The sequence below is a fragment of the Heloderma suspectum genome, chromosome 3 (genome assembly GCF_057233095.1).
Source record: "Heloderma suspectum isolate Gila_16-S chromosome 3, 16-S_ref, whole genome shotgun sequence".
Taxonomy (NCBI): Eukaryota; Metazoa; Chordata; class Lepidosauria; order Squamata; family Helodermatidae; genus Heloderma; species Heloderma suspectum.
In genome coordinates, this window is record NC_139460.1 from 109,233,328 (window position 1) to 109,261,277 (window position 27,950).

Genomic DNA, 27,950 nt, shown 5'->3' on the forward strand with positions numbered 1-27,950 from the left:
GTCAACCTAGCCTCCCTCTGCAGAAGTTCCAGAACCTGGGAGCTGCCACTGAGAAGGCCCTCTGTTGTGTCCCCACCAAATGTGCCTCTGATGGTGGAAGGACCATGAGAAGGGCCTTCCTGGAAGATCTTAAAATCTGGGTAGGCTTGAATTGGAGAATGTGGTCTTTCAGATAGCCTGGTCCCAAGTCATATAGGGCTTTATAGGTCATAACCAGCACTTTGAATTGTGCCTGGAAACAGACTGGTAGCCAATAAAGCTGCTATAACAGAGTCATGTGCTGTCTGTAACTAGCCCCAGTCAAAAGTCTGGCTGTAGCATTCTGGACCAGCTGAAATTTCTGAACCCTTTTCAACCCCACAGAGCCTATTATAAAAGTCCAAACAGGATGTAACTAAAGTATGTGTCGTCATGGCCAGATCAGACATTTCCAGGAACAGTCAAGACTTTGCACACTAGCCTTATTTTTTGACAGACTTAGAGATTGTATTTAGGTGTAGTAGACAAAAGGGGGCATAGGGTCGCTCCTTAAAAATTTAATCTGCTGACAAGAGGATTAGATTTTGACAAGCGATTAAGCACTCCTTGAAGTCCCTAGTAACACTCATGGTGCTACTGAACTCTTGACTCCTTGCTTAATACCCCAGAAAGCACTGCAAATCTGAAGATATATTGGAGATACATTGGTGACACCATATCACAGACTGTCCTGGGCTCCTTTCTAAATTAATTTGTGGCTTTAATAACTATGCTAATACTGTGATTTAACTAGGTTTACTGAATTCTGGGCTTTTATCTTTTGATCACATTTGTATGTTTACTTCCAAGCTTTACCCTTGAGCTCAAATACTATCCAAAGTATGGTGTTACAGCAAAATATTAACTCTCGTGCTTCATCCATCCATAGAAAAATTCTTCTGTTTTCAGAAATGTAGAAGAGTCGGACACGACTGAACGACTGAACAACAACAACAACATTTCTGTTACAGAATCCAGGTAATTGAGAGTTTTGCTTAAGACAAACTGCAGACCTTTTTAGAAATGGTACATCTCATTTCTTTACATTATTTGAAACCATAGTTTCCTGTCTTGAGTTTAATAATACTGCAAATACCAAGAACACTGAGCAAGATTCTACTGTAATTTTATACTTTTCCAACCTGCAGCAACAAAGCTGAGCAAAAAAAAAAAAAAGTCTGACTCATCCTGCTTCACTATTGCAAAAGCCAGCTATATTTTTAGTCCTCAAGTGACAAATATTTCTCATAAATGGAAACCACCCATTCTGGATAAGTGATGAGAATACAAGATAAACATGGGATGTTAAATGCAGCCTCCATTTCATCCTAATTGTAACTGATGTTTATCTTTTGTTACGATCTTGAAACATTTACTCAAGGAGACAAGTCCACCTTGATTAATTTTACAATGTTTGGGCTGCATCCTGTTTGAAAACTTCTACAAGCACACATAGATGTATTGCCTTTACTGAGCAAGGTCTAGTATACTGTAATCCTGCTAACTGCAGACCATTTTTAAGAAGCCACAGTGTAGCCCTTTATTTTAGAAGAGATATTCAAATGAACTGGAGGACCAAATCATCCCCACCCCCTGCCCTCCACCATCACCAATTTTTTTTGGGGGGGGGCAGATAGGAGCACCAGGAGATATTTTCTGAAAATACCATCATTTAAATCACAGTGTTAAGGACATACCAAGAGCCATGCTGGATCAGACCAAGGTTTCATCTAGTCCAGCCAGCATTCTGTTCACACAGTAGCCAAGCAGCTGTCGGCCAGGAAACCACAAGCAGGACATCAGTGAAACAGCACCCTCCTGCCCTCGTTCTCCCGCAGCTGGTGTACATAAGCATACCACCTCTGGTACTGGAGGTAGCACATAGTCATCAGGACTAGTAGCCACTGATACCCTTCTCCTCCAGGAATTTGTCTAACCCCCTTTTAAAGCCATCCAGATTGGTGGCCAACGTTACATCTTGAGGTAGTGAAATCCATAGTTTAACTATGCCCTGTGTGAAGAAGTCCTTCCTTTTATCTGTCCTGAATCTCCCACCAATCAGCTTCATGGGATGACCCCATTGGGTTCTAGTATTATGAGGGAGAAAAAAGTCTCCCTATCCCCGTTCTCCACACCATGCATAGTTTTGTACACCTCCATTGTCTCCCCTTACCCTCATTTTTCCCCAAGCTAAACAATCCAAGCTGTTGTAACCTTCCCTCATAGGGGAATTGCTCCAGCCCCTTGATAATTTTAGTTGCCTTTTTCTGTACTTTTTCCAGCTCCACAATATCCTTTTTCAGGTGTGGTGACCAGAACCGTACAGTATTCCAAGTGTGGTTGCACCAGAGATTTGTGTAAGGGCAGTATGAAATTGGCAGTTTTATTCTCAGTTCCTTTTCTAATTATGCCTAACATGGACTTTGCCTTTTTTTACACGGGCAGCACACTGGGTTGACATTTTCATAGAGCTATCTACCACAACCCCAAGATCTCTTCCTTGGTCAGTCATTGCTAGCTCAGATCCCATCAGGTTATACTTGAAGTTTGGATTTTTTACCCCAATGTGCATCACTTTATGCTTGCTCACAATGAACAGCATTTGCCATTTGGATGCCCATTCTCACAGTTTGGAGGGATCCTTTTGGAGCTCTTCACAATCCCTTTTTGTTTTAACCACCCCAAATAATTTGGTGTAATCCGCAAACTTGGCCACTTCACTGCTCACTCCTAATTCCAGATAATTTATGAACAGGTTGAAAAGCATTGGCCCTGATACAGATCCCTGTGGGATCCCACTATTTACTTCCCTCCATTAGGAGGGTGTATCATTTATTCCTTCTCTCTGCTTTCTGTCCTTTAACCAGTTACTTATCCATACATAAGAGGATCTGTCATCTTATTCCATGACTGCAAAGTTTGCTCAGGAATCTTTGGTGAGGGACTTTGTCAAAAGCCTTTTGGAAGTTCAAGTAAACAATTTCTACTGGATCACCCCGGTCTACATGTTTACTGACCCTCTCAAAGAACTCTAAAAGGTTAGTGAGACAGGACTTACCTTTGCAGAAGCCATGTTAATTATTTGGCAGGGCTTGTCCTTCTATATGCTTACTAATTTTGTCTTTTAATAATGTTTTCAACCAATTTACCTGGAACAGATGTTAAGCTGACTCGTCTGTTCAAACACAGACCTCACGTCTGAGCAACCCTACACCTCCCAACTTTCCAGTATCATCTAAGCCTTCTTCACATACACCAACCTTCAGAAATTCTTACATGTCAATACAGCTACCAAGAATCCTGCTAGCCTAAACATCCATCACCCAAGCCTCCTCCTCCTCTTCTCCAGCCATAAAAGATTGCCACCAACATATTTTGCCTTTGACAGCCAGTACTTGTAAGACAAATTCCATATTGCTTTAATGTACTACATTCCCCCTTTTTGCCCAAACTTCACATTTGTACTGCTAATTTAAAGGGAATGGTGGAACAGCATGATCCATTGCAGTTAGTCCTTCTGCCTTATTAAAAGGCCTTATGGACGTATGGAAAGCTACAAAGAATCAGCACTGGAGGGAACCAGCAGAGGAGCTGGCACCCGGTTTCAATGAAAGCTGGGAGGTTTGGAAATCACTGAATAGACCGTGTACAGGTATAACAAGATCTAGAGACACTTTGAATAAATGGGGTTATCCGGTGATCTCTGCCCTATGCGACTGTGGAGACTTGCAGACAACAACACATATGTATACTTGCCCTTTGTGCCCTGACCAATGCACACACGAGGACCTTATGACAGCACGATGGAACACAATGAATGTTGCTAGTTTCTGGGCAAGATTTGTCTAATTTTTATATATTTTAGCTTCTACATTTTATACTTTAAATGTTATGTGTTATAGTATGTTTTTTAATAGTGATGCTTCTGACATGAATAAATAAATAAAAGGCCATTTCCTAGACCTGAAGATGATGTATAAGTGACACTGCCAGTTATACTGGGGACTTCAAAAGGCCCAGGGATTTGTCATGTCCTATGCATAAACACTAAAGATCAAGGATTGTAGCACTATTGTTTCCTACTCCATTCAGGTGACATTTTTAAATTTAGATACTGTTATAGTTTTGGTTTCTATTCTGAATTTTTTTAGGTCATCATCTACAGAAATACAATACTACATGTTTACAGCATAATTCATGTGTTCACTTAATGCTAGTGAAATGATGAATACACATCTACAGACAAGCCCAACAAAAAAAGTGAAGCTTATTTGGGGGCTCTTAAGAATAAAAGACACAGAGTCTAGTATATTAAGCACACATATTTACTTAATCTATACAGAACTGAGTAGATAAAATTTCAGATTCACATTAGTGAAAAATCTCTACAAAATGTTCTTGAAAAGCAAAAACAAGACTGCCTATTTATTCAGCACCCCCCCCCCCCACACACATGAAAGCAGGTATGGGTTGTAAAAATAAAGCAGAGTGTTCAGCACAACTAAATTTCTGCATCATGTTTCACAGTTATTTCCATCTACAGTCTGAAGAGGTAGATTTTCTGCAACACCTGAGAATTGAACTGTAACATAACCAGGAGCAATGAAGAGGGGGCAATGGATTGGAAAGGTACAGCCCTAAACTGTGTATGTAAATATGCTTACATGTTTCAAACGACAGGGTGTTGGGCTTGGGAGGTTCAGTGTGAGATTAGCTTAACATTCTAGGGCTTAGTCAGCCATCAGTGGGGCATTTGAAGACCTGGTTATGTAATAGCAAAAATAATAGTAGTGCACTTCCACTATACTTATAACATCTGATACAAATTAACTGCGACAGGTTTAAAGAAATGAACAGTGTAAGCAACAGCTTTTACATTTTTAAGAACATGATTACTGGTTTACACACAGTAAAGCAGCTGCTTGCAGTAAGCATGAGTTGTATAAGTGAAGTGCATTGTACAAATCAGCAGGAAAATGGCAGTGCAATACCCCAATGTGTGGCAGATCAGACAAAAGCTGAGCTTATTCTATACTAGCCCTCTCGCTGGTCAATGTATGAAATGCCTTGAGGCTTCAGGAAACAAAGCACATGTTTTAAAAAAAGGTATCACCATTCCAATTCCTTTTTCAGTATCGGTAATCAATACTTACACTACTGTTTTCATCTATTGTCAATCAAAAGCAGGTTTTAATTGCAACAGGATCCAAAATGTTGCCACAGACAGAGCAAGCATTCAGCTATTATACCAGTTCTGGCCATAGATAAAAAGGCAACCTAGTACATGGTAACCTCCCCCCCACCCCCGAAACTTTGCAATTTTAACTTCCAACTTGCATTCAGTTTTGAATTCTTCATTTTCTAGTAGGAAAAAAATCCCTTCGGGGTACCTTTTTTTTGCACTTTAAGTTGAAAACTTTTTTGCTTCTGTCCAATATGCTTTAAAATATTTGATTAGATTAATGAAACAGTTTCTCTCTAGTATCCATTACCAAATAGTTATGATTGGTAAAGCCATATTCACCCTTCCTCAACCAGCTATGCTTACGTTATTGTACTCAGAATGCATAAGAAGAAACTGCAAATGTAATTCTGAGGCATACAACTGGCCAGTTTCCAAATCAGGTCCCTGCACATGTCAATTTGATTTTGCTCAGTGGTATGTTCTAATATCCAAAAAGTTTTCTCCATCCTTTATTTCCTTTTAAGATATTTCACACTGTACATTGTATTAGGTAAAGTGTAGCACGCCTTAGTATAGCCCGAACATTCAAGTAATTTGCAACTAAACTCAAAGAGCATGAGTAGGCAAGGAGAGAACCTACCAAAGTTATATGTTTGCATCAGAAATCCCTAAAAAAATGAAGACCAAAGTAGGTATTAGAAATGGGGATACTTGTATTTCCTCTAAAGAGCAACAACTAGAAAGCAAATACCTGCAGGCACGCTTAGTAGCAGCTTCTGATCTAGTAGCACGTTGCCTACATTAACAAAGGAAACACTTTTGGTCCCAGTCTTTGACATAAAAACACTAAGATGGATTATGGGGGTATCTGGACTTTCCCAAGTGAACCTACATTCACAACTCTAATCACAAAGCAACAGAAATGAAATGGAGCTTTGCTTGCTGTACATTAGTTAACATAAAAATTGAAGTGCCAAATTCACCAGTTAATCCAGAGATATCAGAAGGCACTTTTGCTTACAGGTGTCTTTTTTCTAGTAAGATAGTTTACGTTACAAAAAGCAGTAGTTGAGAAATAAGATCAGAGTATTCTCCCTCCATTTGTATGTCTAGCCTGTGTATTTAACTAGGATAGATCAGTTTTCATGAAAACATGTTTCCTGTCAAATATATGCAGAATTATTTAGGACGCAATCCTATGCATGTTAAGCCAGAAAAAAATTCCAACTCTCAGCATGCCCCAGCCAGCCATGCTGGCTGGGAAATGCTGGGAGTTATATGTTTTTTTTCTGTCTAAACATGCATGGCATTGCGCCCTCACTATACTGTCTGCTTAAGGGACCAATACATGAAGTGTTGTTGTCCACTGCACCCAGTTTCAGTGAATGCATTTGGACATGCTCACTATTTCACACTAACAGGTAGGCACCAAACCTAGTGAAGAAATAATGGCACAAAAACAAAGGTTAACTTTTATCCAACAACCACTAATCAAAATCCCACTGCATTTTATAATAATGAATAAACTGCAACTATACACATGCATTTATAGACAGTAGGCTTTATGTTACAGCTTATTTTTTTAAAATAAGGTTTTATTCTCTTGAAAGGGGAGCAGTGAACTCAAAATGGATCTGGATTTTAGTTGGTGGTTGTTTGGACAAAGTTTGAGTGCTTATTGTCTGCCCTTGTTTCTTCTTTTTAACAGGTAGGGCAACAGTCACTCCATCTATGAATTGACCCGTGCAGGACAATCCTGAGAAATATGGGAGTTGTATACCCTGTTTTTCCAGTTGCAAAATTACATATATTTCAAAGCTGTAGGCAAGACTGCAGCTACATTAAACCCTGTAAGATTTTTCTGCTTTGTTCATACAAATATGCATCTAAAGAGCCAGTCATGAGCTTCCACTGGTCATCAGATGCCCAATAATTGTTTACTGTGGTATTTGGTAATTATAATTCAATACTAAGCTTTAATTTTCATAATAGAAATTTCCCCCCCTAAAACCAGGTCTGCGACATTCTGGTCACAGTTGTTCTCTTGACATGATGTCAAATCTGTATATGAGTCTTAGATGAAATGGTGATGAGGGGCAGTTATGGGGGCAGAAGGAAGGAATCTGCATGCATCCTTTATGATAGTTTTTTTTTTTTAAAAAAGAGGCAGATGTGCAACACAGTTGTGGAAATTTTATAGATAAGCTATTCAATAGCTGCTATGCAGCTTCCTGGACCAGGCAAGTTCTGTTCTAAGAAAATACAGATATGGTAGAAAAAGTAAGAAAATTTTCACCACAAAACTAATAGTTACCACCACCAGTTAAAGTTATACACAAAATATATCTCTCAATACAGTGTTTACACTTTAGTCAACAAAATCTGTGGCAGGAATGGAACCCAGGCAGACAGTTTTTTCAGCGCCTTCATTTGCTACCCTTGATTCAGCATCTGGTTGGATTCCTTCTTGCACTCCGTTAGTAGAAATCCCCAGCTTCTCATGGGAGTTGAGCGTGCATGACTGCAACACATGTACAGCTAGACTGACATCTGCTTCTCTTACAGAAACCTGTTCTTTAAGGATTTCCACCTTCTCATTCAGCTCATTTCTTTCTGTCTGAAGAGCCCTGCACAGCTTTTCCAAACGCTCCAGTTTTATTTGGAAGCCTTTGTATTCTTTGTCCTTAACGGTTTTCTGCAGTAAACAAACAAAATATTATATGTGACCTGGGCGACATTTGTGCAACATAGTTAGAAACATTAGGCTGACAAAATATAGACATGCACGAACAACATTTATGGTGACCCTCTCATACTCCCCATTCAGAGCTTCTCAATTACTCTATATCCAAGTTGACCAAAATGCCTCCTTTGATATTTTCCTTGCAAGACTCAAGTCCACCCTTCCCATTTAGCGGACTATTACTCTAATATAATGAGTCTATATTCCAACTCTTAGAAGGTATAAATACAAGGTGCTTGTGTAAAAAAAAGTAAAAAAACAACAACAACCCTCTGGTAACTATGGGCGACAGGACTTCCACTCTTTCTCGCTGCAGCGCTTTGTGCCACCCGAAAATCTGCTTCGGAAGGTTTCCCAGCCCTCTGGAGCAGATCTTGAGGGTGTGCAGGTGGAACTGCTCACCTCCCAGTTCCCCTGACAGAGCATGTTTCATGAGTGGAACAATACCATTGGATACAACCCCTCACCCCTTTTTAATCAGAAAGGATTTTAAAACCCTTACACAATGTTTTTAGAAGGTGACTGACAGTATCTATTCAAACAATAAATGGAATACATTTATTTATCAAAACAACCAAATATTTGTCTGGAACATAATTTCAACAAGTTTATCCATTTTAAAAAAATACCTAAAGCCTTCCTCAGCCACTTTGATACAGTCTGCTTTCCAATGGCTAGTTAGTGATTTTGGTTGACTTCTCAGAAGGTACAAAGTCAAACAGAACAAGCTATTTGTGTAATATAGAACAGCCTTTGGATTTTTAATACTGGAAACACTCACTTCTTCAGCCATTTGCAGTAGAGTCTTGTTGTTGTTTTCCCATTTTGTACGCCAAACTATTATTTCTTTTTCCAGTTTTTTTATCTTCTTGGTCATCTGAAATTAAGTGATGGTTTAAAAGCACTTATTTTTTAGCAAGTTGCCAGAAAATACACAGAAAACAAGATCAAGCTCATGCACAGATAAAATTTATTAAGGCTTGCGAAGATATATAGCTAGAGAAATCATTTACAGTGCAATACATGTACATGTCTGCTCAGAAGTAAGTCCTATTAAATTCAATGGGACATACTCCCACGTAAGTGTGTGTAACATTGCAGGCTCAGAGTTTCTTCTTACATTCACCACTAGCTCCCCACTGTAAAGGAACTAGTGAGGAAGATTTAAATAATAGTTATTACCCCAGTACCTTTTCCATCTCTTGTCTGAATGTTGTGAAAAGTTCGTTACTCTTCGCCATTGTTGTCTGGAATTCCTCAAATTTATCCATGTAAAGAGAAAGCTGAAGGAAACAATACTTAAGTCTTCTTTACACATAAAATATTTAGGGTTACATATACCTGTAAAGTACTTAGTTCCAAAAGACTAGACTTCGCTTATGTGAAAACTAATACAACTTCTTAATTTGGTAAGACATTCGTGGCTTTCAAAGGATAAAAAACTGAGGCATGCCGGGTTAAAAATGCATGTAAAGATCAGAGGACTTCTGGTTTTCCTTTTTTATAATTTAAGAACATTTAAGTAGTTTTATGTACCCCAATTTTTAACTTAGCATCTATCTATGTACATGCCCTCAAATACCATCCAAACTAAATATTCAATCTTCCTACTCTTATCTCAGAACCAGCAGATTGGGATAATTAATCCACACTTAACAGATACAATATTCATTGATTTTTATAGTGTATAATGAGTGGGGTGAGATGTGGCCCATGAGCCACAGGCAGTCCCCCCAGCACTATCTGCCCCCCCAAGGGGGGGGGGCAAAAATGCTTTAGAAATGGGCTCTATTGTTCCTGCCATAGAAGCCTCCTGCTTCCTATGGCATTCTAGGAACAAGGCTTTTATGGCAGGAACCACAGAACCTAACACCCCCCTTGTATATAATTATGGAGCAAAACTATGGTGCCTCACGTTTTAAAATGCTATGTTGGAAGAGAAGGAACAAGACGTACATATGCAACAGGGGTGTCAAGTGTGAAGCTAACCCATCAGAAATTTAGAATTTTGAAGCCCCCTTCAAGTTTTACAGCAGACCCATAATAGAACATGTTGCTGCCAGAATCATAGTAGAACCCAGACTGCAACATCTGGAGGACAACAGGTAGCCTAGCCACACTGTAGGTAGTTTCCAACTTGTTTTGGTGGTCTTTCTCAGGGGAAATCTCCCAGGTACTCAGACACATAACATTATCTTTCACCCATCATGCGACAAGAGGAGCTGTTGGCAACACTGAAACACACTGGGAACTATCCTATAATACTGGGAACTAATTAACAGTATTAACACATTTTTGTGTATCCATTTGCTTAGCTTTTTTGTTTTACTTCTTTACATCTCTTCCTATATAGCAAAAGGTTACCCTTTGTAACTATCATTGTGGAAGTAAAAAATGATCGATTTAGTAATGAAGGAAAAAAGAACTGATGACATGCAGCAGCATTTAGACTTAGGTAGGACAATATCAAAATGAAAACAAAGAACAAATGCATAAGATCTTCTTGCCACAAGGTGGAACGTTTTCATGGTCACTATGCAATGGAGGTTCATATTCAATTTATTCTTATGAATGGGATAATCACTTGCCAAGAAAGTCTGATTTTGTATACTTGTATGGCAAAAGAGCAGCCAGGCAAGTAATAAACTCACAAGAACAATTTCATAAGTATCCCACATCATGGCCAAAAGAACTCTGAAAAAATAATGGCCCTGTGAATTTGCCAGAGATATCACTCAGAATATAGCCAGCACCAGAGTGAGTTGGGGGAGGAAATGAAATAAGTTAAAATATATACTGTTGTATAGTAAAAACAGTTTGTTATAGAATATCATTCTTTCCAATACAACACCAAACTTGGTCTTAGGATATTCCCGAGATAACGCTGAAAACTAAAATTTAACAGAACAGGAAAAATCCCAAAGCAAGCCGGAAAAACGGGGGGGGGGGGGTGTGCCCCAGTGACCCTGATAACTCCAACCTCAGGACAACTGCAATATTGCACTAGACTGAAGTTCACGACTAGGATAACAGGAAGTTTCTCAACTAGCTCCAGAACTCAGCAGTCTTCCACTATTATGTGGAGAGAATTCCCCAATTGTTTACATTGCCTTCCTCAGAGAATCCTTGTGGGCCCTCAACGTGTTTCAATTATGAATTTCTAAAAACATTTTAGAAGTTGAGACACAAGAGTCAAGTCCATAATGACTCATTAAGACTCTTAATGAAGAAAACCTGTATAGACAGACGTTATATTAGTTTACCTGCTGTTTTAATTGGGCTTCTTGTTGTTTCATCTGTTCACATTTGTGTCTGGACTCAGTAGCCTCTTTTAGTAGCTGAAGAGGAAGAAAATGTTATATTGTCTCTACAATACCTTAATACTGCTGAAGATGGTACTTCACCTATATGTTGCTAAGCTTTTATTCCTCCCGCTATATGAAAAACAAGTTTATAACTGTGTTTATATTTGCCATAAGAAGTTCTTATCTGCCTCTGTTTAAATTAATAGCCACTTTTTAAAGCTAACATGAACAAATGTATTGTGCTTACATTGCACATATAGAGTTGTATCCAATGGTGCCTTTCTGCTAGCACAAAGCTCCTACTACCTGCAGAAATGTTTTATCCTTACACAGGTGTCAAATCCAAGACTTTGGTTCTCTTTGCACAAGGCGCTGCACGAGCTGTTCTGCAAATTGTTGCACAACTCATGATGCTTTCATTAAACAAGGTGTTGCTTGTGGCAGTTCTGATAGCAGTTGTGCAAGTAACAGCAGTATGCCAACTCTTGTAATTTACCCACTAGCAGAACACTGGATATATAACCCAGAACAAGCACAACTACAGCAAGCAACACCTAGTTTAATGAAGTTATAATGAGTTGGGCAACGGCTTGCAGAAGCAGAATCAAAGAATTGCAAAAGGATAAAAGCAGGGTTTCCACAAGGGGTAGAAACTTTCTGTTAGCAGAATGATGCCACTGGATACAACCCTCATTCTTTAAGGCAACTGAAGTGGCGATAAGAAAAAAGCTGAACCAAGCCACATTTACCAATGAATGTCAAAATATGAACCTATTTAGCCAATCTTGCTTGATTCTTTTTAGGTGGTCAGAAATTCTGCTTCTACTGCAGACTTTTCATTCTGTAGAGGCAAAAACGTAGTTTTTGCTGAACTAAAGCAAACTGAATGCTCTATTTTGCATTTAAATACACCAAAAAGATTAATGCACTGTGGATCATACAGTGTTGAAGGTCTGATATTCTACAAGTTATCTTAATCTTTCACAAACAAAAGTTCTAATAACTATAGAATATCTGTCTGAATACTTCATATTCATTGTATTACATATTCTTTAGTTAAAATGTTTGCTACCAGCAGCAAATTTTTAGCAGTTTTTAATGTCTTCAGAAAGATGCTAGGCATCTCAGTCCTCAAAGTTTAACAAATCTATATTTTTTTTCTAACAGGAAAAAAGCCTTATGAGGTGCATTTTGTATATAATCAAGAGCCTTGAGTTAAATCCAATGCGACATGAGTGGTCTTCCACTTGCATGATGTGAGTTTCTATCCCACTCCCTGCAGCCCCCACCCTCAGATTTCCTCGAGAGAGTAACCCAGCTCTCCAGAGCAGACTTGAAGGGCATGTAGGAGACTGCAGGGGGGAAGGGCACTGTTGGATAAAACCCATTACTATTAAGTGTGCATTTACAGCTGCTAAGAAGCAATGGGATCAGCAAGACAGAAAGCTCCATGGATAATCTATACTATATATTCTATTGTTATAAATTTATTCCACCCCAGTGTTGTATGTGCTGATAAGAACTTAAGGATCGAGCTATCCCTTTTGAAGAGGCTTATAGGAACACAGGAAGCTGCCTTATCCTGAGTCAGACCATGGGCCCATCTAGCCCTATATTGTCAACACTGACTGGCAATGGCTGTCTAGGGTTTCAGGTAGGTTCTTTCCTAGCTCTACCTGGAGATGCTGGGGACATTCTGTATGCAAAGCATGTGTTCTACCCAGTGAGCTGCGGTGCTGCCTGCCCGTCCCACCCTGGATCTACACAGGTTGCTTATAGCGAAAGAACAGGGCTGGCAAATATATGGAGTTGTGTTAAGCGCTATCCAGAAACGCTTGAATGGATTAATGTACAACTCGTTTTGATGATAGTAAAAGGTCTAACTCACGCAACTGTATCAGCTTACTAACAGAGGAAGACTTGTTTGTATCTAAGTCCTTTTCACATGACCAGAAACACTTACAAACTCCCTCTCTCTCTGATGCTTTTCTTCAGCTTCTTTTATAAGCTGTGTTGTTTGCTGAAGCTTGGCATCCACCAGCTGCTGTTGCAGTTCTTTATGCTTGAAGACTTTGTCCATATGCTAGAGAAAAGCGTTAATGTTAGTAAGGAGAATACCTAGCAAACAAGCTTTTAAACTGAACATGTATTTCAAAAACTAGCTTTGGTTTGAACTGTCCTCCCCCCCGCCCCTTTTCATAGGGATATACGAAAGTCACTTACCTTTTCGCGGATTCTGTTCATGGTGGTGGGGGGGAGGTGTTCTGTCCCTCCCCCCGGAATCCTTGACGGCCGGCTGTGCTCTGCAGTGGCTCTGCAGAGCAGCCGGCCAGGCCCAGGCCAGGGCCGTCCACAGCCGGATTTCCGGCAGCGGAGGGCTCTGCGTAAAACAAAACAAAACACGTATGCAAATGGCGGCAGCTATGGCTGCCGCCATTTGCATTCCTTATTTTTCGCTGTCTTAGTCTACGTAAATATTTATGCAGACTAAGACTAAGAAAAAAAAGGGGAACGCAAATCGCATACTGGGCGCTATTTGCGTTCCCCTTTCTTGTCTTCGTCTTAGTCTACGTAAATATTTACGTAGACTAAGATTGCAAAAAATAAGGAACGCAAATGGCAGCGGCTGTAGCCGCTGCCATTTGCATACACGTTTTTTTTTTACCCAGACATGATAGGCTACGTAAGTCTTTATGTAGCCTATCACGTCTATGGAGAAAAAAAAAAGAAAACACAGACTGCAAATGGTGGTAGTGGCAGCCAGTCGGAAGACCAGCCACCGCTGAAGCTGCTGCTGGAGCCGCCGCCATCCGAAACATCCGCCCCAGGTAAGTCTCGTCCCGGGGGGGATCCGCAGGGGGCAGTGGCAGGCCGTTCCACGATGGATCTCACTGAGATCCGTCACGGAATTCTCTGACATCCCTACAGGCTTTTCATCATGGCTTCTGCTGGATTCTGCTGCCTCGTGTGGCGCATAGTAGTAGGTGGCAGTATTGCAACTAAAACTCTCCCCACGACCTGAGTTCGATCCCAGCAGAAGCTGGCTCCCAGGTATCTGGCTCAGGTCGACTCAGCCTTCCATCCTTCCGAGGTCGGTAAAATGAGTACCCAGCTTGCTGGGGGAAAGGTAGTCATGACTGGGGAAGGCAATGGCAAACCACCCCGCTACAGTCTGCCATGAAAACACCAGCGAAAGCGGCGTCCCTCTAGGGGTCAGCAATGACTCGGTGCTTGCACAGGAGGAACCTTTCCTTTTTTCTTCTTCTGCTGGATTAACGAAGTGCCCACCAACACTTACTAAGAGCCAGGCTTAACTTGGAAAATATGTCCTAGCAATCTCAAAACTGCCAAAACTCCCTTCAAATGAAGTGACCACGACCACTTGTTACTAACGTACATTTAGGTTTTAACCTTAAACACACTTACTAGGGAATAAGCCCTATTGAACAGAGTAGGATTTACTTCTGAATAAACATGCATAGGATTACATTGTTAAGCAATAACTGCTGCATAGATGCCATATGATTGCTGCACACAGAAATTCTAAATCTAACATAGAATACAGGCCTCTGTGGTCGGTGAGAAATAGCTTAGCAGAAGTAGGCTTGAGGGATTTTAATACACAGGAAGTTAGCTTGATGTAGAGAAAAGGGGATGCTGTTCCAGGCGAGAGGAACCGAACAGCAGGAAAAATAAAATGGGAATAAGTGAAGATACTACAAGAAGCAGAGCGATTTAAGAGTGCTTAAAGTAAGCAACAAGAACTTGAAGGTGATAGAGGAAGTGTCAAAGGACAGCAAAGATTTGACCAGGAAAAGATTTTTTTTTAGCAGAGGCTTTTTGATTTTATTGAGAAGGAATATGACAAAAGAATGGAAAGTCAATGAGGAGGATGCAGTAGTGCAGATGACACTATAAGTAACCAGACGTAGGTTTTATGCAATATTTTTAGCAGCATTAACTGAATAAAATCATAGGTTAGTAAAGAAAACCATGGACAGACTGATGGTACAGTTATAATAACAAATAGCCGCTGCAAAACGGAGACAACGGATCCTGGCAATGGTAAAGAAAGAGCTATCAATACATTAAAAGGTTCTATTTTATTATTTGTATCAGTTCATTGGTGCAATTTAAACAAGTTTACACACTGCAAAATCTCAACAAGGAAACCTTAGGGATCCTAAAGGAAAGCAGTTTTTCTTTAAGTGTAAAATGAAGATCCATATCATATTCAAGTTGAGACAGACACAGGATTGGGCAGTGAGGGGTCAGTACTAGTAATACGTGTGGATTAGCATGAAGTTGACAGCTGAAACGAGCATGAATGAGAGAAGAGCACTGAAAGATGAGATGGTAAGGAAGAGGAGTCCTAGGTAAGGAGATTAGTAATTTTATAGTGCATTGGTATCTACCCCATATAGCATCGAGCACTAGAATACATTTAAAAAGCTGTATCCTATGGGATTGGAACCAACATCGCACAAGAAGTCTGCTTACGCAACAGGACTTTTGCATCCTCTCCTCCCCGCTCCCGGCAGGCCCCCAAATCTGCTCCAGGAGGTGGTGGGGAGCTGCTAGCAGTTTCCCTTCTGCTGGTGAAATGGCACTATTTAATACAATCCTATGATTCCAGCTAGTATTAGGTGAGATACAAAGACTAAGGCGTTGTCAAAACAAAGGATTGCAACATAAGAACTGGATAAAATCCTAGATTAATAAAAATCACAGAGGGCAACAGAAAAAGAACAGGGCACATCACTAATTCAAAGCATCACATGCAACAAGGCAATATGTGCTAAGTTGATAGACAGAACGGTTGGCTCATTACTAGGTAGACTTAGGTGCAACTTTCTGCTCAAATATGAAGCTAGTTGGGTAACCCTTCATTCTATAGCCTCTCTCAGAGGAACCTACCTCACACCATTGCTGTGAGAAGCGGGGCATGTGCACCACCCTGAGCTCCTTAGATGAAGGGCAGAATTGTCCCCAAGCTGAGGTAAGCAGAATTTTTCTCTTTGAGCAGTTATATATGCCTCCCAAGGCATGAATTTTGATCCCTAATTACTTTTGAAAGCATATTTCCTGCAGGAGGGATCTACTGCATTACATTCAAAATTTAAGAGTAAATCTGTTCAAGCAAGGTAATTCATCATTAATTTCAAGTTATCACAATATTCTAAAACAAAGTATCGTTACAGTCCACAGAATACTGACATCTTACAAAGATGAACTCCATAAAATAATATGAAAAAAGAGAAAGAATTTTATGGAAGCAGAGTTAAAAGTATTGTAAAAATGTGTCTAGATAAATATACTGACGGACTGCTAAAACGGTTTACTTACTTCTTCTCGCAGTGCATATTGCTCTACGAGTTTCTTCAGCTTCTCCCCCAATTCAATATTTTCTTGGCGGAGCTTTGCATTGTGTATGCCATGCTGTTCCAGCTGAGCCTGAATTTCATTTAGTGTGATCTGGAAGTGTGCAGTTGCTTCTTTACGTCTCTCCTCCTCTTCACGGGCTTGTTGCATGTTCTCTTCCTTTTATCCAAAAAGATTAAACAACATGCTTTCACTAATGTGTTTATCAAATCAACTTTTGGCCATCAATAAGAAAATGCATGCCAATGTCCTCTTTAATGGTTCAGAGTCTTGGAAGCACGTTGGCTTCCAAATCCTTGCAAGATTCACCTGCCGTACAAATGTACATAGATTGGTCTGCTCTCTAAACCAGTGCACAGCAGCTTCTCAGCAGCTTGCTCTTGGGCCATGATTATCAGGTTGCAGCTTCTTAACTACAGAAGTGGTGGTTATCAGCTTGAACTTGGGAAAAGAAAGCTTCTTATAAATAAGCTCCTTCGCAAATTAGGCTGGTTTCTGATGAACACCAGCAAGTCCGTCTTCGGGGGACCAAGGGGTGCTCATGTCTCGCAGAAGGCAGTGTTGGTTCTCGCTATACAATCAGGGAACATCCTGTTTATTCTGTCTGTAACTAATGTGAAGCTATTTAATTGAGTAAGATTGGCAGCAGAAGAAAGGTTCATGAAGTAAGAAAAACTACTCCTAACAATGAGTCTGGTGGACATTTTATACAGTTAATCTGTTACGAGATAATCTGCAGTTACAAGATGTACATCAACTACCAACACAAGGTCCAGCACACTATTCTTGTCCCAGCCTCCAAATAAGCAACAGTCTTCTTCCTACATTAAAATCCAAGCCAGACAAGTATACCAAAGAATTGTCTCTAGAACCAACCTGGTCAAACTTGGTGAGTGATAAATCTAATTAATCTCACAATTTCAGCTTCTACTTAAGTATGATTAGGCAACATAAAATCAAACTGTCACATCTATGCAACCCCTGAAATGTGCATTTTAGTTGTACTGTCTCCTTATTTTCCACTTAGCCACACAGGTGAGGAACAGCACATTTCCATGCTGATCCGAACTGCCGTTTTTACACAAGCAGTTTCTTTCAAAGACAGATGGGCATCAGCTTCATAGCAATTCCAGAAAGTCCTCACAATACTATAAGCTCTAAGCAAAGTCTGTAATGGGAGAGACAAGCTGTAGCTTGGACTAATGGGGCTGCTAACTGCACAGGGGATGTGGCTAGCACAATGTGGGCTCCTGCGCCTCTATGGCTTGACCAAAGCAAGCACAGTGATGTGCTATATGGAATCTTGTGCCATATAGACTAGTCTTGTAATGCAACAGTAGGCATCACCAGACCGTCTTAAATGAGGTGCAAGCTCCTCTGGCACTGACAACTGAATTCCAAAGAATGATGCTAGTAGGGATGGGGGAGAATTTCTCCCCGAAACTTCAGGGGGCCGAGTGCCAACGTATTCGGCCCCCCGAAGTTTCGGGGAGAAATTCTCCGCCCCCCCCCACCCGGGATGGGACTTACCTTTCCCGAATGTCCCTCCCGGCGGCGGGTCCCGGCGGCGGTTCGGCAGGTCTTCGACAGGGGCAGAGGCGGCAGCCGGTCTTTCGACCGGCCGCCGCCGCCGCCATTCCAATAAAAGTAAAAAACAAAAACAAAACGCCCCCATGATAGGCTATGTGACGATTAACGTAGCCTATCATGGCTGACTTTGCAGATCTAGCCGTGCTAGGCTATGTTAATCGTCACGTAGCCTATCACGGGGGCGTTTTTTAAAAAAAAACTTTTTATTTCGCGGCCGGGCGAGGCGCCTCCTTCCCGGCCTGAATTTCGGCCGGGCGAGGCGGGAAGCCTCCCCCCCCCCGGCCTGAACTTTGGGGGGAGCAGCGAAGCGCCTCCCCCCCACCGCGAAGCAAGCTGCGAGACCAGGTAAGTGGCTTTCGTGCACCCCTAGATGCTAGACAGGGAGAGAAACCTTATTCACCAACTGCTTTTCTTACAATAGCTCTAAAGGACAAAATAGCAGGAGATAACTATGTGCTGACATCTGTTTCTGAGACATGCACTGAAACACTGATTCACAGATTTACATAGGCAGATTGAAGTTGGGGTTTATATCTATAATTGTTGTTCCAAACAAGTCTCGAGTGGGGGACCACAAAATAATTGAGAGCGCCAGACTATCTGCTATTAGAAAAGCAGGATTATAGCATCATATTTCCTACAACATGACAAAACTGTTGGCAACTACTGGAAATCAGAGCAAAAAAGCAGCTCTGTAATTTGGGATGCATAGTTTTTTCCTCCAGCTTCTCAACACCTTCTCTAAATTCCCTAAAATGTTTCCTGGCCAGAAGGACAGGAATTCTTGATCACAGAATCATGTATCTTCTTCCATTTCCAAGAGCAATCCTGACCCACGTTTTTAAGATACCTTCACAACGACGATACCACTTTTTCCTCTCCACTACCTACCCCATACCATTTGAGTAGTCTCAAATATTGATATTAATACATTCATGGATCCTTGCAAAATCTGTAAGAATATAGTGCACTTAATGTGGGTTTATATTTGGCCACTAAAAGTTCTATTAATTGAGAGGATCCCACCTTTCTTTCCAGCATCTTAACTCTAGGCCCTAATATAAAATATACTAATGCACTGGTTCAGACAAATTCCAAAGGGTACAAAATAACCAGTGGTCAGCTGCTTGCTGATCAAGAATCTTCTTTGCTATCAAATATTAATCAAGGAATAAAATAAGATTGGGTGCCCAAGAGCCTGTACGTCCATCAATTCCCAACTGCCTTCTAAGTTTATAAAATATTCCATGCAACCAGCCTATTATTACAAAACTATATTGCTCTCAAAGCCTGTCTAATGCAATATCGTCTCAAACTGACCTTTAAGGTCTTATTATGGCGTTGAAGCTCACGACAGAGAGATTCCAGTTTGCTGCGTGCTAGAATGGCCTTGCTATGCTCACTCTGCAGGTGGACCTTCTCTTTTACAACCTGAGCCTGTTTCTTCTGCAGCATCTTCATCTGCCTTTGAACATTGCGGCTCTCCTCCAGCTGAACAAGAGAAAAACAAGGGTAGAAAAAAAGTGTTCTTCACTAAAGTACCTTAAAAGTGAAAAGCTTTTCTGTTGCTACAGCCACAAACACTGACTGCATTTATTTTAAATGACAAACTGACAATTATGAGATACAGAACAGGCCAGACAACAACAGCTGTGATGGCAGCCTCAGAAGTGCAATATATTATCCATGTTACCTTCTATAATACTTCAGCATACCCGGATCCAAGTAAGACTAACGAGGATCAAGTTATGTTAGCCAGGGCAGGGAGATCCAGCTACCTGTATTCTTTAACCTGAAGTTTGGGCTGAGGCAGTGACTGTGTCGTTATCCTACAACTAAGCTACTATAACGCATGCCCTTATAACCATAATGCTTGGTTACTTTACCTACTACTTGAGGCTACCTTGAAGACTTTGTAGAAAATAAACTAATGCAGAACATGGCAGCATACAACAGTGAGGCCAACTCACTAACAGCACGTTAAACCAGTTGAAGGTCTGAATTAGTTTCTAGACAAAATTCATGGTGCTAGTTTCTCTGTAAAGAATCTTAACATTCTGCAAACCTTGCCTCCTTCCTACTACCCCACTATAAATTAAGAGGTTCTTAGCAAATCTTTAGCCATAGTGAATGGCTGGCAGTGTTAAACAGTAAATGCACGCACAGAGACATCTCCTTATCTCCTTTAACTTATCTCTAACTATAGAACTCCCATGTTCTAAACATTTTATGAATGAAGTAACTATAGACATGATCATACATGTGGTCACAGCAGGATTGCCTGTTCTATGAACAGATACATACATGGGGATTCTCCACTGTGCACAAAATGAATTCCCTTCATACAAAGGAACAAGAGAACATCACACATTTGTATGTTATCACACATACAAATCATAGCACTGTATCACTATAAGTACACCATTGTAGCCAACATACACATACACATAATTTTTTAATACATATTCCAGTTAGAGAGTTTTTGAATGACCTTTGCCAGGACCAAAATACTGTCTTAACACACAATCATAGGCTTTAATTTCAGTAAGTAAAAAAAACAGAATTTCCCCACTTTTGCAGTAGACAGTGCCAAAAAAGATTCATGCCTGAAAGACAAACATGTTTTGGACGATCCAGTTATATGCATTTACCAACTTAGTTTGTAAGAGATTTTTCAGAGTAAATGCTTCACTTTGTTTCTACTAATTCTACAAAGATATTTATGTAAACTCTTTGAGAGTCCTAATTTGCAACTACTAAGAATACATGTGACTTTAAATGTGGTACATATTACCAGATCAGCATATTTCTTGCATAGTGCTGCCAACTTTTCTTCTGGAGTAGCAAGAGTATTTAAAGCCTGCATCAGTAACAGAACTTCTTTTCCTATGGACGAATAAGAAAAGTATTTTAGAAGCATTTAGAGGATCATTACACAGTAAAACAATTGGAATGTTTATAACTGTGCTTTTAAAATGGAAATATTGGACAAGTATCAACAGAAAAGCAAAACGAATTTTGATATAAAACAAGGCCTGTAAAATAACTTGTAAGAGAACTACAGAAAAACATAGTATAAATTTTTTGATACAGTAGAAATACTAGCTTCCATTACCCCTTCCATATTTATCTGCAAAGTAGCTATACATAGAACTATAAAGCAAAGACAGTGAGCAAAAGACCATTCAATTAGTTAGCTAAACATTAAACCCCTTTCCAAACTAAGATTTGATAAATTGCTTTTTGAGTAATAAGATAAATAAAAAGTAAAAAATAGAACAGGTTTATACCGTCAAGAAGCATAAGCAAATATTTTAAATATTAGAAACCTAAACATCAAAATCAAGACGCAGCTGTTTATCCCACTTCGCTACAATCATATACCTAAGGTTTTCTCTTTGTTTTTCTCACTTTCTGGGTCCTGCTGGCCATCAGGTGGGTCAGTACGGCTTTCCTCTCTTCCTGGGGTTTCCTCTCGCAGGTCTTGAGCACAGTATGCACTTCCCAACAGTTTTCTGTTCCTGGCGATGTAATCTTCCACCTCCTCCAATGCACCTGCGTTTTCTGTGCCATCACAGTTTGTTTCTGAATGTTGCAGCATTGTATTCAGCGCACTGCACTTGCTGTTCCTCAGCCGTTCCCGGCTGCTGTTTTCAAATTCACAGATTTGCGATTCTTCCATAGTAAGCAACATACACTGAGGGGACAGAAAAGCTCAAATTACTTAAGGCACCCCCCCCAAACACCCCCTCTTAATTTTATTCACAAGAATATTTAAGAGTCCTTCGGGGAAAAAACCGAACAAGTGACAGCAGCAAGCCCCCCACACTTTGCACGTAACAGACCACGTCGCCAGGGGTGCAACACGAGCAAATGCCAGCGGCAACCCTGTCGCCTGTGCAATTCCGCAATGCAACCCCACGCGCTTCCTCGGAAGTAAGTCCCACAGAGTTCACTTCTTAAATGTTAGGAAGATGTGGGAAGGGGAAAACGCGGCGGGAATTCCGTCCGTTGCTGCTGCTATGACCAACAACCCGAGAATCTGGGAAGCCCGAAGCTCCTCAATGGAGCGGACTGGACAGAAACGGCGCCGGGGCATGGGAACTTCCGGCCCCTTTTCCCCAAATACCGGGCTGTTACACAGCGGGGGGGGGGGCAGGCAGAACACGGCAGGAGCAGCTACGGTTACCTGCTCCAGCAACCGCCACCTTCTTCTTCACCAAGCACCCGCGGGTCTGCGAAGCCGGAAGCTCCATAGCGGGGCGGGCTAGAACGGCGCCGGGGGGAGGGACTTCCCATCCCTCCTGGCCGAATACCCGGCTGTTGCCGAGGGTACGCCCGGTCGCGCGCGCCAAGAATGCTCCTGGAGGCACGCACGCGGGAGAGCACGGTGCGCCTCTGTCGTCACATCCGCTGAATGGGACGGGCGGAACGAGCTTCCTACTGGCGTCTCAAGGAGAAGAGAGCGGGGAGGGTGGAGAGGCCAAGTTTGGACGACGGCACGTTACTCCGGTAAATAATTGACGCCGAGGCCGAAAGTGCATTAACAAACGTTTGCTGCGCATAGCCATACGCCGCAATCAAGATACCTCTTGTTTTTGCTTTCGGCTGCCTGGTCACTACCTTTCTCTGCTTCGTGGATTAAACAGCCACGGAGCTGTTGCTTTATACACCACTGAATATCCAGGCTCAGAAAACTCGCGCCGTATTAAAATTTAAGTCTTGAACGTGTTCCAAGACTTAAGGCGCACTCCTATGCCTGTTTAGACTGGAAAAACGTCCTACAAGCCCAGCATGCCCCAGCCAGCTATGGTTGGCTGGGGCATGCTGGAAGTTGTAGGGCTTTTTTCTGTCTAAACATGCATAGGATTGCGCCCTTTTTGCTACGCCTAACCCTAATTAATGTTTGCTGGCTACTTAAATGAGGTAACTTCAGTATGAACTTGACTATGCAGATGCGCATGTCAAATGAATTTCTTGTGTCTGCTTCCATCACACTGAATTACTAATGCACTTCTCTGAAACTGCTAACATGCTAAAAAATACTAAACATGTTCTCCGCTAATCGACTATTAAGAGTGAGCAATGGTGTAAAAGCAGTATATTTAACATGAATTTCTACGGCAGATCTCTGTACCACAGCGAAATTTAAGAACACATTTAAAAGTTACTTGCAAATTTGGTAAAAGACTGGGATAGTTATAAGAATTGCTTGAGCCTATTCCAACTTAAAGGCATTTGTAGAGGAGTTTCAGTAAGTGAGACTGTTTCTGTTAGATGTTTTGTATAATAGAATACCTTTGTCGAGGACAGAAAAAATAACTATTCAAGCCATACTTCAAATATTTTCAAATTAAATCATAACAAATCACCTAACGGCCAATAACCAAATTAGAGACGCTTCCCCCCCCCCCCCCCCGAAGTCTATAAATTAGTTCTTGAATGGAATGGAACAAGTAAAGAAACACATGCTTAAATAGGCTCAGGATATGGGAAACAATATACTGGAATCTGGGAAAACTTGTGGAATATTGGCCATAATTTCTCTCTCTATATGAACATGATGGTTAACTTGGATATGGCATTCTAATTTCAAACAAGATTAACAGATTAATCCATCTTTTTTGGAAAAGTTAAGAACTGAAATTCTATATTTGGTGGAGATGTCCATTGGCAAAAAACAGGATGAAAACAGTATTTAAAATGTTGGTATATTTTAAAAACTTCTAGATCCTACTGATATACCTTAAAAGGATAGGGAACTAATTAACGTATTGTGGTGTCAGTATGAGCTAGGGGCCTGCAGAAAGATATTCAAGCTTGTTAAACAAGTTTATCACGCGTAGGATTGAACTTTAAGACTGTAGCAGCATCAAAGTACATTTTGAAATTGCACTGGATTCTTGACCTATAAACCCAAAGCTACGGATCACTTTTCTTGCAAAGGAAAGAAAAAACAATTCTGCAGTCACACAGGCCTACCATTAATAAAATCTGCTTTTAAAATCTTAATTATAAATAAAGTCTTAATTATTACTCCTCCCCCAAAGCAATGACAATGGTGTACTTTGAAAATGCATAGTGATATTTACATACATTTGTTCTTCAACAGCAACTCTTCCTGAAGAAGCATGATCTGGCCAGTTCATGCTTTAGTAACATCGAAGTTAGATGACTGAAATGTGCCTTACGCAGGGCTTCCAATGAAGATTGCTTGGAAACTAGAAATAGTCCTGTGAAACCTGCTGTTGACTAGTTTTACAGGAAGGAACATCTTGTCAGTTCTTAAAGAACTTTAATGCCTTCTGTTTGCTTCTGAGTGCAAACAAAATTACTGATTTCGACCTTTAAAACTTGAAATGTCTGGTACTAGGGCAGCCTGCTCCCATAGGAACCTACCTGGCTTTTGAGATCATTACTGGAAGCCTGGCTGTTGGTACCCCCACCTTCCTTTGGATGGCTAACAGAGACAGAAGAGCACTTCTGTGATAGCCCCTCTTTTGAACTCTGTTCATCTTCCCTGCCTGTTTACCAGCTTCTCTTATGAGTTTAAGACACCAGTTAAAACTTTTCTTTTAATTGATCTTTTGGTGTTACCTGAAACTGCTGCTGCTGTATAAGCTCACTGTTGAATCCATCTTTGTATTAATAAACAGCACTTCTTTGATTGGTACCTTTATTGTAAACTGCCTTGAACCACCGGCTAGTAGTAGTAGGTGGGGTACAAATATTATAATTAAAGAAAATACCTAGAAGGAAAAAAAGATGGTGTCTCTCCTGCTCCCATACCTTACACACTTCACATTTCTAATACTTTGCAAAAGCTAACCTAGTGTGCTTTGCATTCATTATGTTTTAGCAATATTTACCAGCTTGCCTAAGCTGAATTTACTATCAATAATTTATAACAAATATACAAGTATGTACCTCAACAGGTTTGCTCATTGCAGCGAGTTTCCCGATGTCCTCTGATGAGCATGATAACCAGATTTCCTCTGAACTTTGAAGTGGCAAAGGTGGATTGGGATCATCTCAGCAGCTGAGCAGTGATCCCTACATGCTCCCCAGTTCCAAGGTTAGGAGGAAGGTTAGAGGGAGGGCTTCCTCAGCCTCCACTGCACAGAGGTGCTGAGTGGCTGCATCCAGCAGCAACCAAGCAGATATATTCCCCAGCTGCTTTTCCTGCAGGAAAGGCTCGGTGGAGGCTTCATTGGCCACTCTTCTGTGGAGCTGTCCTGTACATCTGCACCTACCAGCACAATCCCTGCCTGCCTTACCCACAGGAAAGGCTGGCAGAGGCTCTCCTGGCCACTGCTGAGCAAGGTGGCCTGAACACCTGCACACAGCAGCTGCCACAGTGGCATGCTCCCGATTTACCTTTCCTGCAAGGCCAACCAAGAAGGTAAGCACAACTACAAGGCAGCAACCAAAGAATAGTAATACAACTCCACATGATGCTAAACACATATTTGAAAAAGGGTGCTTAATATTGTTACTTATTTTGAAGGAAAAGCAGCTGCTTGGGTAAGAAGAGGCAATCAATAGTAAATAGCAATCTCCCTTTTCCCTGCCTCTTCAGCAGAGGCTAAAAAAGAACTGGGGGGTGGGGGGGGGGAGGAACTCCCTAAGCAGATAGCTGCTCCAGTCTCTCTTGCTCACCCCCTGGACACCACAGCAAGGAGGATTGTGCCCACAGTGCTTCCTAGAGACAGCAGATTCCTCTGCCTGCTTTCTTTCTTCCTTTCTCTGGGCAGTGCACCAGAGAGAGCTGGTCACTGAAAGAGCAACCAACTAATCCTCTCCTGTCCACTCTCTGAATGGTGCAACAGTGGGGATTGGTGCCTAGTCCAATTCTCTCCCCTATCCAGTAGGAAGGCAAGTAGAGAATTCACTAAGTAGGTACGGTGTAGCAGAAGAAAAGGGCAAGTGAGCAACCAGACAGCAGCAACCATCACTTGCCCAATTCTTGGTGGCTAGAGAAATGAAGGCTGAATGATGATGTAGAGGCAGTGGCTGCTCTGTACTGCCCAGAGGGAATTTCAGTGTAGCAAGTGAGAGGATGAGACAGTTGCTCCTTCCATGACCAACTCTGTATCCTGCAACATGGAGAGAGCGGGGTGGTGAGTGGGCAGAGGTGGGTGCTCCTTACAGGAGAAGCCCCTGCCTCATCATCATTCAGATTTTCCTTCTCTTGGTAGGAAGGACTGGGAAACTGATAGTTGCTGCTTCATCCAGTTGTTCACCTCTCTCTTGCCCACCCTCTCTCTCACTGGGCACTGCAGCAGGAAGAACTGGGCTTGGCTACCCAGAGGGAGCAAGAAAAAGGTGGCTGTTCCATGGAGGAGCAGCTGCCTCCATTGTCAGCTTCCTCACCTTCTCAGTGGATGGTGTGGAGGATGGGGCTGGCAGGCCCAATCCCCACCACCACGCCACTCGGAGAGCACAGGTGAGAGAGCATACAGTGGCTGCTCCAACGATCAACTGCTCCTTCAAATATCTGTTGCATGGCCCAGAGTAGGGGACACAAGCGAGTGGGCAGAAGTGGCTGCTCTCACTCTGCTTCTAGGCAGCACTGTGGGCTCAGTCCTCCCTGCCACCGTGCCCAGAGTAGGTGTACAAGAAAGAATAGGTAAAAGCAGCTGCTGCCTTCTCTTCCTTGCATGCTTTCCTCCTCTCTCCTGAAGAAGTGGCAGAACTCAAAGAGGGCTACATGCTGATGACCAGGGGCTTTGGTGGCATGGGAGATCCTCCCTCCCGGCTCTTTTCCAGACTCTGCTGCATGGCAGAGAAAAGGAGGAGATTGCTAGTCCCTGTTTACTGTTTGATTGCTTCTCCTTCAAAAAATCACAGAATTAAGCACCCTTTTAAAAATGTGTGGTTTGGCCTTTCCGAAGCATCAGGGCTACACCTGGGTCACCTGCCAGCCCTTTGGCGGAGACGTGGCAAGTGCGCCGGGATTCGGGGGAGGGAGAAAGGCAGGCAGGCAGGCACGCATGCAAGAACCACAGACACGGCGGAATGATATTTCTCTGGCCCCGTCTGCCGAAGAGCACTCCGTGCCAGCCGAGCTTCGGCCGCTACGCCCCCGATCCTACTCTGCCCAGGTGTCCCAGTCCCTGCTCTGTGGGGGTGGGGGAAGCGGCACGCGAAGGAAGAGCGGGCGCACGCGGCGCTCCTGCTGTGCAGCGGGCTCCGAGCCCGTTTCGTCAGTTCCCTCCAAGACGTAGCTCGCTGCCTCCCGCCCATCCCCAACTCGGCTCGGCACCAGGAGGGCAGCAAGGGGCGCCGCCCCCCGCGAACCCGGGCAGCAGCGGGAGCCGCGAGCAGTCGAGGCATCTCACTCGGGGCAAAGGGGAACGGCAGCGGAGGGCCTTACCACGGACCCGCCTCTCGCTGCTCCGGCGTCCTCCAGCTCAGGCTGCCCCCGGGGCTGTTCAGGGCGCCTTTCGGTCTCCGCCGCAGGGCTGCCCCCGACACACGCTGCTTCGGCTCTGCGCGCCGCCATGGTGTGACGGCAGCACCCAAACAAGCCGGCCCACGCCGGAAGTCCCCCGCCTCGTTCTCATCTCGACCAATGGCCAGGCGCGCTTTCCTAGGTCATGTGACAGAGAAGGGGCCGCCTTCCCCAACCTGCGGTCCTCCCGATGTGTTGGGCTACAACTCCCAGAATTCCCCGGCTAGCTATGTAGCCCAACACATTGGGGGCGACGCCAGGTATGGGCCGACA

General features: G+C 42.3%; 2 protein-coding genes and 1 long non-coding RNA gene across 8 annotated transcripts in view; 2 read left to right on the forward strand and 1 right to left on the reverse strand.

Annotated features, from left to right (window-relative positions):
• The window catches only part of LOC146350053 (uncharacterized), a 22,576-nt gene extending 13,557 nt beyond the window's left edge, over positions 1-9,019 (forward strand). The window contains exons 2-5 of the long non-coding RNA XR_014789179.1: positions 928-996; positions 2,886-3,056; positions 4,546-4,647; positions 7,769-9,019. This is a non-coding gene — a long non-coding RNA (uncharacterized LOC146350053). The remainder of the gene's footprint in view (positions 1-927; positions 997-2,885; positions 3,057-4,545; positions 4,648-7,768) is intronic.
• On the reverse strand, positions 7,321-27,733 carry TXLNG (taxilin gamma). Of its 4 annotated transcripts, none has more exons than XM_084844110.1 (10): positions 27,600-27,733; positions 21,635-21,920; positions 21,018-21,109; positions 19,544-19,714; positions 16,598-16,792; positions 13,215-13,334; positions 11,210-11,284; positions 9,137-9,229; positions 8,728-8,823; positions 7,321-7,898 (listed from the first exon to the last, which is right to left on the reverse strand). In XM_084844110.1, exons 1-10 carry the CDS (start codon positions 27,726-27,728, stop codon positions 7,572-7,574), a joined length of 1,584 nt encoding a protein of 527 aa, XP_084700236.1. In that variant the 5' UTR covers positions 27,729-27,733; the 3' UTR covers positions 7,321-7,571. The 4 variants fall into 4 exon arrangements, with proteins under 4 accessions (XP_084700236.1, XP_084700234.1, XP_084700238.1 ...); XM_084844108.1 differs by having other exon boundaries at positions 21,608-21,920; XM_084844112.1 differs by lacking the exon at positions 27,600-27,733 and adding an exon at positions 22,413-22,462.
• Positions 22,639-27,950, forward strand: part of CTPS2 (CTP synthase 2) — a 128,572-nt gene continuing 123,260 nt past the window's right edge. Inside the window, exon 1 of one of the 3 annotated variants that reach the window (XM_084844101.1) lies at positions 22,639-22,735. In XM_084844101.1, the coding sequence (XP_084700227.1) occupies positions 22,641-22,735 (95 nt within the window). In that variant the 5' untranslated portion in view covers positions 22,639-22,640. Of the gene's footprint in view, positions 22,736-25,208; positions 25,299-27,265; positions 27,938-27,950 lie in introns of those variants that run through there. The other 2 variants (XM_084844107.1, XM_084844102.1) reach the window with 2 other exon arrangements.

Excerpts from the sequence above, each read along its gene's own strand:
- TXLNG (XM_084844108.1), bottom strand. The coding sequence starts at position 27,728 with ATGGCGGCGCGCAGAGCCGAAGCAGCGTGTGTCGGGGGCAGCCCTGCG. Across the intron at positions 19,715-21,017 it reads GCAAGAAATATGCTGATCTG|CTGGAGGAGAGCCGCAATGT; the intron begins GTAATATGTACC and ends TCTCTTGTTCAG. Across the intron at positions 13,335-16,597 it reads AATATGCACTGCGAGAAGAA|CATATGGACAAAGTCTTCAA; the intron begins GTAAGTAAACCG and ends GCTTTTCTCTAG.